We start from the raw sequence: 10,731 nt of genomic DNA, 5'->3' as shown, positions 1-10,731 counted from the left end.
TATAGAAGTACTTGGATTCTCGGGGTCTTCAGGTTCATGTTGAAGTCCTAAAGTTGGTCCTATTAATGTGTACATACACAAACATAAATGTGAAATGAACAATACAAGACAAATCTAGTTGAACTTTTGTACCAGTGAAGACCATTATCACGCCAATCTGCAACCACAATCAGCTTGCAGCGTCCATCTACTCCAAATAACAAGACGATCCAAGAAACTATTAAGTTCACATATTTGGAGGAAGTTCCCCTCCTTGATACACCTTCCAGGGGCCCCAATAGAATTTTGGCCTCATGATAGGCACCGCTTCACCTGGATGTTCTTCCCAGTATTTTTCCTACTCCAAGTCATCAAATAAGTTCACGTCAGGAAATTAAGCATCTTAAACTTTGTTCACCAGATCATAGTACATATATGAACAAGGCAAGTTTAGCCATAAAACAGCGAAGGAAGTTCAGCATGATTTGGCATCCCATTGCACTAAACAAGCTAAAAGCAGTCCCGAAGGTGCTTTGTACAGCAAGAAGCATCAATTGTATCCATCGGCAATAGAGGTAAGTTTCATGAGAGAATAACCAATTACACAGTGATCACAGAAAGATTCAAGAGACATGAACCGACTAAGCGGTGATAAAGAAATATTCAAGAATGACAAATTACATAGCGACAAGAAAAAGAGAGGCAGTTACCAAAAGCAGTGATGCTGAAAGCATAATCACAAGCAGCTACAATAGTGGAAGAAGGAAATTTTCAGTGAAGTTCGTTTGAAGGATCTAAGAACCAGCTCACATACATTCTCTGAAGTAAAAGCAAGAATGATATCTTTGCCTCTTCAAGTGAGAGGCGTACCTAAATGCACCTAAATGCATCGTATCCAGAAAAGTTCAAAGTGGCCTCCTCAGGTTAACTCCTTGAATCATTGTTGGGAAAAACATTGCTCGATTGCAGTGGACACTCTGTTGTGTGCATGCCAGCCAGTAAAAGAAAGCGATACAACCCACTAGGACTTAGCAAATACAAACCTAGATTAATAACCTCTGTTTTTCTGCCTTGTTAGGAAATCATTAGTCCTCTGCCAGGACAAAGTATGAATTTAGAGCGAGTCAAGTAGACAACAATTATTGTATTGGTATACTGCTATATTTTTCTTCCCAGATTCAGTCAGAAAATCCAAAACTATAGCAACTCCCATCGCCAATAATGTACTGAGTATAGATACAGAAACATTCCATGAGAACCTTTGGCTGTTTCCTAATAAGGCCCTATCCAAAAATATAGCAACTCCATCGCCAATAATGTACTGAGTATAGATACAGAAACATTCCATGAGAACCTTTGGCTGTTTCCTAATAAGGTTCTAATTAGATGCATGCTGGATATTTTAAAATGCCCTAGGTGCTTAGAATTAGCCTTCCCCAATTAACCATTTGAGAGCCATCAACATCAACATAACAGCCCCATGAAATGCACAAGCATCACTATTAGGTGACACAATCTTACCTATTGTCTATGATTAGGCTTTTCAATATCAAACTTACCTATTGTCTATGAACACACTTGAGGAGCCCTTTTATATGGACTCCAGATATCGTTGCTTCTGCACTAGATGTCGGTTATGGCGGTGGTGAACCTCTTCCGAACTTAACTGTGATTGTGGTACACCGAACCGAGGACATGATAGCATCCAGCTCACTCAAACTCGCGTTGAGGTGTCTACCATGTGGCGTTGCGACATCCACCACATGAAGCTGTGATGCTTGTCATGTAGCGCTGAAGTGCCAGCCACGTGGCACTAAGGTGTTCGCTAGGTGTTAAAGGCTAAGGTTCGAATGCTCCAAATCATCTAAAGGTGTAAGGTAATGAATGAGCTCGACCCACTATTTATCGGGGCCGAGCATGATCTTTCATTTACCCTAAGTGGTCATTCGACCCTCAGACAATTTGAGACATGTGACACGGCATCACTAGAATGATCAAGAATTTTTCGGGTCATCATTGTGATCTTTTAGAATCCTCGATAATCCAACCAACTGACGCATGGAGACTCTTGGTGACACCACATCAGCTTGATGACGGGCTACCATTGAGAAACACCAGGAATCCAATCTTGTCGGATTTTATGCAATGATCAAGATCTCATGCCATGGGCGAAAAGGGCGGTGATGACACCTTGCACGTGCAGGCACCATACGAGAACCCTCACACGAGGATCACACGTGCAAATAACCGAACCTGATGTGTGTGGCCGAACTAGCCCAAAGTGCATCCTGACGACGTGTATGGCCGAGCTAGCCCAAAGCACATTTCGACGACACACACGGCTGAATCGGCCTAAAGCGCATTTTGATGATGCGCACGATCGGCTCGACCTAAAGCACATTTTGACAATGCACATGACCAAATTGATCAAAAGCACATTTTGATGATGCACGAGGCCAAATCGGCCAAAAGCACATTTTGACAATGCACATGACTAAATTGGCCCAAAGCACATTTCGACAACGCACGTGGCCGAATTGGCACAAAGCACATTCTGATGGCACACGTGGCCAAATCGCATTTCGACAACACGCATGACTGAATCGACCCAAAGCACATTATGACGATGTTCACAACCAAATCAACCTAAAGCGCATGTCAACGATACACACGATCATATCAGCCCACAATATATTTTGGCAACATGTGCAGCCTACCAGCCTATAGCGTAATGCAGAGACAAACAAAATCAACGCAATCAAACGCACACAAATTCATGATATGCTTTGGTGTTGGCAGACCAATTTGGGCCACTTCCTGACTCGACTTCACTACGCTAACGAGTCACGACATGGGTAGCAATTGATAGAGGAATAGATATATGGGCAACACCTCAGTGAACACCTCGATACCACGTGGTCAACTCCTCAACACCACATGGCCGACACTACAATGCTACACGGTTGACACCTCAACATAAGGCTAAGTGGGCTGGATGTTATCACGCCTTGAGCTTGGTGCACCATGATTGCAATTAAGTCCGAAAATGGCACACCACCTTCTTTGTAATCGACATCTACTATGGAAGTAACGATATCCAAAATCCACTATTAAAATGACTCATCAGGTGTGTTTCACAAACACACCTTTTTCTCACAAAAGTTTAACTTGAATCCTTTAAACCTCTTTCTCACTTACGCATTGGAGGGGCATTGTTAGGAGCAATTTCATAAACAAAAAAGTAACAAGATGTTGCTCAATGCTCATAGAGTTATTGAAACACTTTCATAAAATTTAAGCCTTACTTAATGTGAATATCTTCTACGTGAAGGAACAAAGTGAACTATAATTCCGTTCCCTTTTATCAAAATATATACTAATTCACATATACTATAAATGACTTCGTCATGGGATATGCATTAATGATCGTGTGTTATAATTTTGATTATTCATGGGGGATTTGAAGGATTGCCCTAATATGTGGTCATATACAGATTCTCTTGTATAGAAGAGGTTGCAATATGTGCATGATATTTCCATAAGTCTCCCAATAGGATTTTAATAACATAAATATAATCATTATTTATATATATTAAATCCTAACATTTCAAAGGTTAAGAAATTATCATGAAATGTAAAATAATATCATCTCGTTGTTCAAGTAACACGCTTATTTCTATAAGGATTAGTAAAATTTAAGCAACACTATGAAAGCAATGAAATCAATAACAACTTTTTTTTTAAGACAACTCATTAAAAGAGGTTTTCACAAGTTCTAAAGTTATCAATTTGTCCTCGAAAAGTGTCCCTGATTGATATCACCTTAAAGTGTTGCTTGAATCTCCCTAATCTTTGGAGAAATTTTTAAAATTGCTAGCAAAGTTTATCATTATGTTAAATTGCATATGAAAAACTATTAGCAAAATCTTAATTGATGTTTAATTTCCCTAGAAATGTAGGGCAACTGGGCAACTTCTAAATTCCATATGTAATATTAAAAATCTTAATTATCATTTGTACTATGTGTATAATAGTAGACATTATAAATTAAAAATGATGTATTTTAACACCCGGCTCACTCTATTTCTTCAAATGAAAGATACCTACACTAAGTGAAACTTAAACTTTACAAAAAACAAGGATCATCGTTTCAGGTACCTAACCCATTTTGGTGAACTGTCGGACTGGTACATACCGGTTAGTACCGGTGTACCATGTGTCATTACACCAGTATGTATCAATGTTTTAGAGAGGAAGAAAAAGAAAGAGAAGAAGAAAAGATAGCATGAATAGAGGAGGAAAGAGGAAGATGAAGAAGCCGTGGAGGAGAAGGAAGAAGGAAGAAGAGGAGAAGAGGTGACAGTGGACTTGGGAAGAAGAAGGAATGCAGCGACAACGACGTCACAAAAGCAACAACATTGTGAAACAATAACAATGACAGCAGCATCACGAAGCAACGACAACACCGTGAAGTAATGGCAATGGCAACAACTAAGTAACAACGATTGCGAAATAACAATGATGGCAGCGTTGAAACCGAGAAGAGGGCTCGCAAACAACAGCAACATTGAACATGAGAAGAGTGCTCTCGTTAGCAAGCCCTAATTTCCATTTGAAGTTTTTTTTTCCTTTCTTAATACCAAGTTGGTCAGGCCCCACCACTAATTTTGATTTCTTATTATTTTTACTGAACTGAATAGGCCACCTGAAACGGGAGTAGTCTGCGTATTGGCCCACACCCGAACCGATACATACCGAACATTTCATATTGTTTTGAGCGGTACATCCATCCTTGATAAGAAGTACTTCACCAATCGCATAGTATAAGCATCAAGCAACACTCTGTTCTCTTTTATTAAGTTTTAATCATCGAAAAACATAAGTTTTTTGGGGATCGTTGGAGTTTTTCTGGAGATTCAAAATCTTATAAAAATTAGTTCTTGGTGATTATAATAACTACCTAATTTAAAAGAAGTGTTCCTTGGAATAATACCTTTTAAGATACTTTTTAAGGCATTGTTAGAAGCTATAAAGATAGTTATAAATACAAAAATTCCACCTCTTTTATTTTATTTTCAATTGTGTTGTTCAATTTTATTTAGTTATTTAGTTTGCTAAAAGAGATCAAGTAAAATCTCTCTGCCATTATGCTCGTAGGAGGGATGATAAATGTTAAATCTTGGGTACAAATGTCAACTAATTCTCACACCTAATGAGGAGATTTAGCCTTAAAACAACATATACCCGTCTCGAGGTTCTTTATTGAACTTTTTCTTTAAATTTGTTATTTCAATATTCATTATTTTATTAATCAGATCCAAGTACTATTACTTTGTTCTAAATTAAATAAAGAAAATAAGTTTCACAATTAGCATTGCTGACTTGTCTAAACATGCATCTAACAAACTAAATAATTATAGATTCACAATTCTACATTATTTCACAAGAGACAAGATGAAACATTAGAGAAGAATCATATTGGGAAAAGAAGCCATTACCTATTAATTTGGAAAATGAATAGTAGAACCAATCAATTCTCAGTCAACAAGTATTTGTTCTTTTATAATTTTGCGTTCACAACAAACCGTATATCTAAAAGAAAAACCAATGCAAGAATAAAATCCTATACTTGAGTATCGTTGCCAATAACTTGCACGAAAAAAAGTGACAGTCACAAAGTTATTCAGAAGATAACAATGACTCCATCGTACGGTGATCATTAGCAAATCTAGAAAACACACTTACAACATACCTTACCCGTATAAAATCAATGGTCATAGAAAAGATGAAAAAAACAGAACTCAATATGAAGGGGAAGGGGGAAAATTTATAGAACTTGATTACTTGACAGAGCTAAAAATCAGATCCCATGAGAAAAAGCGTACCTTATAAAGCTGCTCGGTAATGGCGGATCCGATAACCCCTGTGTAGAAGGCAGCAACATAGATCGAGATAAGAGGGGTGAAGGATTTGGGACGCCTATATGGCTCGATCATATCCCAAAGGACTGTCTTTTCCCATTTGTAGAACTGCCGGTCGGCATACATCCTCCACAATCTACTCGCCATCACTGATTGGCAAACATTACATACAAATATTCTAAGGTCATATTATCGTCCTCAGGACCTTAAACATACTAAACCCCAGGAACGATTTCTAATCCGAATCGGAACCAGACACTAAAGAAATAAACAGAGGAAGAGAAATACCAGAAGCGGGTAGGGAGAGAAAAACTCGGAGAAGAAGGCAAGCGGGTAGGGAGAGAAAAACTCGGAGAAGAAGGCAAGCGGGTGGTTCCGAGGAACCACGAAGTCCAGCATCAAGACGAGGACGGTACGATCGTGCAATAAAAGCGTGAGAGCGGCGAACCTTCGTGACGATGGGTCGGATCCGAATGAAATCTGCAAGGGTCCGAATCCGTTAAAATGAAAAGCGAACCCTAAACCCGATCAGATGTCCAAAAATACGTAATTGGCCCTCTACCGTCCAATGGTAGTGGGTGATCCAATACACTTAGGTGAACTCGTCCTTTCATTTCTCTTTCCTGTCGACCACCCGATCACGACGTGAAATATATATATATATATATATATATACTTATTTTTTATAAATATCATGACCCGAATTCCTTCTTAATAAAAAGATAATTGTTGAAAGAAAAAAAAATGTCGTATTTTTAATCAGAAAAGAAATCATATTTTTCTCTCAACAGTGTAGAAGGGAACTTATCTGAAGAAATAAAAATCAGAAATGGAGCCTAAGTAATTAAATAAAAGAAATAAAATTTCGTATAGTTTCCTTTAGATTATATTTGATTCAGGTGCTCGACTCAGTGCTGGTCCAGAAAAATGCGAGCATCAATTTGAGCTTAGAGTCCAAAAACAAAAAAAATCAGTAATTGTTTCCTCCTGGCAAGAACTTGGTGGGCATTTGATACACTTGCTATAGTAAAAGGAAAAAAGAATAGTAACACATCTAACCCTGTTTCAGTGATAAACTAATTACATTATCAGTTTTACTTTAGGTATGTACAATTTTCTACATATATGATACCAGACACAACACAATTGCATTTCTAAGTTTGTATTTGGAGACATCATGTGTGACTTTATCTGTATGTGCATTTCTAGTGGACAAACTGCACGTTTCAACGCCTTCCAAAAGGTTTATGACAGATCAGGCTCACCGCAGAATGCATCCGGCTCAAATGACCTTGCAGATTCATCACTGTATGCCCCAGCTACAGCTCGCTCCCCAGAATCTTTTGATGTATCCCTTGGGTTTTCGATATTGATGAAAAGGAAGGCACATGCGACTAAGGAGATCGCGAGACCTATTAAAGTAAGCTTCACTCTGCTTAACACGGGTTTCACCTGAAGACAAAGTAAAAAAAAATACATGATGACGAGCATTTGATGAATCCGTAAAAAGTACTATCATTTTCCATGGACTACTACATGTAATGCTAAATGTTCTAAAAGGAAATCATCCACTAGCTACAAAGAATTCAGGCAAAACCCATTAGAATAAGTATGTCAATTGCGGTTCCGTTGAACTCATTTCAGGTATCAACCTTGTCGTCTCATACCAAACATACGTTTTCATGTGCATCAAGTCATATAGTATGCTGCATAACAAATCCACTATATTCAGTCCAGCATCAGTCAATTTTGGCTAGTTGGAAGAACTAAGCATTTGCAAGCCAATCAGCATAAATCTTTTAAACGAACTTGCATGACAACGATTGACTAGTGTATCCTGAAGGAATTCAGTGTAGACCTGAAGGTTACAGAGGATAACCCAAAAAAAGATGTAGTTCGGATATAAATTGGTCAACTTACAGAAAATGAACCTAGAAGACGATCGCGAGCTAAAACTTCAGGGGTCTTCACCCATATCTGTCAACAACGAACAAACATATCACAATACTTAAACCTGAAACTAAAGAGAAAGCAAGCATGCAGTTGGGCATTCAATTGATATTATCAATGGCCCTTTACAAACAAAACATACATTTTTCATGAAAGAAGTGGTGACCCTCATGAAAATTTCAAAAACTCCAAGTGGATATAGTTTTGCACTTATGAAAGTTTATCAGCCCTACTGGCAGTAGGGATGCAAAGAACATTGCAAAGTTAGGTCCAAGTACTCAAAATGTGACACTGGATAAAGCAGAACACTCCGACTCTGGATTATCTCTGGTTTAATTCTCAAAACCATTAATAAGCAAAAGCAACTAAGAACTAATATCCTCTTCTAATGACATCAAATCCTAAAAATTTCCTTCTAGTGCCACCTGCTGAATCAAATAGAAGCCTTCATGCTCTCTAAAATTTTGGTCTTCCATTCATCACTGGCTATCTAATAATTATGTCCGTTGTTGGAGAAGTCGCAGAACTTTTTGTCACAGTGCAATTTTCTTTCAATTTAAAGAAGACGTAGGTCATAAGGAGTGGCAGCTAGTTGCGCCTACATATGCGAGCAGACAATGCAGAATCAGAAAGTGAAGGTGCGGTGTAACTTTAACACTGACTTAAATTAACACCAAATAAAAAAAAGAGTTATAAAAAAAAATTCACATTGCATCATTCCTTTTGCACAGCAGATCTTAGGTAGTTTAGGATATTAGATGTGCTGTATTACAGATAGAGGCTTGAGTATTGGGTCAGGGATGTTATGACTCCAATTCATTATGCTCCAGTTCATTTTTTTATATCAGTTTATTCGATTACTAGTAACATAGATCGCATACTATTCTACTCATGTTGCAGGAACTTCTGCACTTGCAACAGGACTATGAGATCACATGAACTAGAGAGAACCCATTCAATCCTTTAGAGCATCATTATTCTATCAAGCTCATCTGCCATAGCCAACACCATCACAAGATACAGGGATAAGATCTAACTGAGTTTGCAATTTGCTTATTTACAGTTTGCTTTCCATTCAAGAAATTACAGAAAGATCAAAGATTGTGATTAGAATCTTAAGGAAAAAAATACTGAATAGAACCTTTTTTATCTATTTGATTTAATGCTTAACATAAATATAACATCCAAAATCAAGACGCAAGATTGATAACAACAAAATATGCTCCTTTATCAATGCTTAAAGCTTAAAACACATCCAAACTCAAGAAGGAGAAAACACCGCATAATTCGGTACCAAGAGAAGAAGGGTCGGCGATACATCCTTACCTGACCATCATACCATCCCGTCTCCTCATCTGTGAGGCGAACAGAAATTTCAATCGGAAATTGTTCGAATTAAGAAAACAAGGGATCGGAAATACGAGAGTGAGCTGTCTTACACTCGACAGTGGCGCTGAGCAAGCGGTTGCCGATGTAAGCCCATCCGAGGTACATCCGGAGGACGGCGAGCGTGACGGCGAGAAGACCGGCGGAGACGACCCCGAGGGCGCAGCGGGGGTCGGAGAGGCTGCCGGTTCCGAAGGCGGAGACGGGGAGGCCGACGATGAGGGCGAAGGAGGCGCCGGTGAGGGCGAGGCGGGAGGAGTAGAGGCGGAGGTCGGCGGTGGCCCAGGAGAAGGGGAGGGAGGTTGAGAGGGACTGGTACTCGTTCACCGGCTGCTGATCCAGAGGCACCGGACAGTCCGTCTCTGACGGGCTCCCGTTGCGGAAGGAGGAGGACGAGGAGGCGGATATTGGGCAGATATTCTTGCTCTTCTGCTTCTTGTTTGCCGTCCTCCTCGTAAGGACAGGGGTAGAATTAGAAGGGAGCTTGTGTGCGGGGAGGAGAGAGAGGAAAAGAGATGCCGCCATGGAAGGAGCACGGGAGGTGACGCTTCTCCGTCTTCTCCGTTTCTATGGTGGCCTTTGAGTTCGGACTCGGGGGAAAGGGATTGTGCTTCGATGTGGGTAACTACTGTTTCTCTTTCAGCTTTTATTTTTTATTTTTTTATTTTTTATTTTTATTTTTTTGGCTTCCGTTTTCGGGGTTTGAACTTCCGAGCTTGGGTATTGTTTTTGTTATATGAAACTTTGCTTTCAATAGGTATATTCAGTATTTTTTTAATAAAAATATCTTAAATCTTTGTATTTATTTTTTAATTAAAAAATAATAGGATATATTATGACGAAAATCTGATTTGAATTTTATGATAAAATATTAAAATCTTACTAACTAACACCATCAATTATAATAAAAAAAAAATTTGATAAATCAGTTTGTTTAGTATTATGAAAAAAAATCATTGATATCTTGGTCAACCTTATGTGGTCCGAACTCATGTGTACAGGATTATCTAAGGTACATTCGAGATGAAAATATCAAGTATTTGAAGTGTCATATGCAATAAGACCGAGGCTGACAGAAGTTTCCTGACTTAATCCCTCCAATGTCCAGGATAATAACCCGAGGTAGATGAGTATGGATACGAGTGATCAAAAAATGATCCTCATTTATTACGTTAAAAATGAGCTTTTATATCTGGTCGTAAAGAGACAAAATATTTCATGAAATATTCTACGATGAGACAATGTCTAACTATCTCAAACAATTTTCCTTTGGCATTTTATCGACACTAGCCATGGGGGGATAGTCTATGACCGTATATCTTAAACCCTTATCGATATGGGCAGGCAAGCGGTGGTGACTTTTATCTTCTCCTTCTACCTTAGACACCATATAGAAGGAGGGGATCGAGATTTCCTAACCTCTAGGCCTCGGGCAAAGGAGGGACTGAACCTCCATGTCTCAGGTGAAGGAGGGACCCGACCTCCATACCGCGGG

The 10,731-nt window shown here is 38.9% G+C and overlaps 2 protein-coding genes across 4 annotated transcripts; both read right to left on the bottom strand.

The window, feature by feature from the left end:
• Nucleotides 1-6,323, bottom strand: LOC103992699 (uncharacterized protein At4g29660). Of its 2 annotated transcripts, XM_065193268.1 has the most exons (3): nucleotides 6,189-6,323; nucleotides 5,865-6,049; nucleotides 1-337 (listed from the first exon to the last, which is right to left on the bottom strand). In XM_065193268.1, the coding sequence occupies exons 2-3, from the start codon at nucleotides 6,045-6,047 to the stop codon at nucleotides 227-229; spliced, it is 294 nt and encodes a 97-aa protein (XP_065049340.1). In that variant the 5' UTR covers nucleotides 6,048-6,049; nucleotides 6,189-6,323; the 3' UTR covers nucleotides 1-226. The 2 variants fall into 2 exon arrangements, with proteins under 2 accessions (XP_065049340.1, XP_018684923.2); XM_018829378.2 differs by lacking the exon at nucleotides 6,189-6,323 and having other exon boundaries at nucleotides 5,865-6,182.
• A 623-nt stretch (nucleotides 6,324-6,946) lies between these two features.
• LOC135679472 (uncharacterized protein ycf36-like) lies at nucleotides 6,947-9,865 on the bottom strand. Of its 2 annotated transcripts, XM_065193266.1 has the most exons (4): nucleotides 9,290-9,863; nucleotides 9,177-9,205; nucleotides 7,821-7,877; nucleotides 6,947-7,352 (listed from the first exon to the last, which is right to left on the bottom strand). In XM_065193266.1, exons 1-4 carry the CDS (start codon nucleotides 9,759-9,761, stop codon nucleotides 7,146-7,148), a joined length of 765 nt encoding a protein of 254 aa, XP_065049338.1. In that variant the 5' UTR covers nucleotides 9,762-9,863; the 3' UTR covers nucleotides 6,947-7,145. The 2 variants fall into 2 exon arrangements, with proteins under 2 accessions (XP_065049338.1, XP_065049339.1); XM_065193267.1 differs by lacking the exon at nucleotides 7,821-7,877 and having other exon boundaries at nucleotides 9,290-9,865.
• Between the last annotated feature and the right edge of the window lie 866 nt (nucleotides 9,866-10,731).

This window comes from Musa acuminata, chromosome BXJ1-7 (genome assembly GCF_036884655.1).
Source record: "Musa acuminata AAA Group cultivar baxijiao chromosome BXJ1-7, Cavendish_Baxijiao_AAA, whole genome shotgun sequence".
Taxonomy (NCBI): domain Eukaryota; kingdom Viridiplantae; phylum Streptophyta; class Magnoliopsida; order Zingiberales; family Musaceae; genus Musa; species Musa acuminata.
The sequence above is the reverse complement of the archived record's forward strand: the minus strand, read 5'-3'. Positions and strand labels throughout refer to the sequence as shown.

What these genes read in the sequence shown, in the direction of transcription:
- LOC103992699 (XM_065193268.1), bottom strand. Translation starts at nt 6,047, where the DNA reads ATGGCGAGTAGATTGTGGAGGATGTATGCCGACCGGCAGTTCTACAAA. An exon ending in TTACCGAGCAGCTTTATAAG is followed by an intron (nt 338 to 5,864) that starts GTACGCTTTTTC and finishes GACTTGGAGTAG; the next exon opens with GAAAAATACTGGGAAGAACA.
- LOC135679472 (XM_065193266.1), bottom strand. Translation starts at nt 9,761, where the DNA reads ATGGCGGCATCTCTTTTCCTCTCTCTCCTCCCCGCACACAAGCTCCCT. An exon ending in GCTCAGCGCCACTGTCGAGT is followed by an intron (nt 9,206 to 9,289) that starts GTAAGACAGCTC and finishes TTCGCCTCACAG; the next exon opens with ATGAGGAGACGGGATGGTAT. An exon ending in CGGGATGGTATGATGGTCAG is followed by an intron (nt 7,878 to 9,176) that starts GTAAGGATGTAT and finishes CGTTGTTGACAG; the next exon opens with ATATGGGTGAAGACCCCTGA.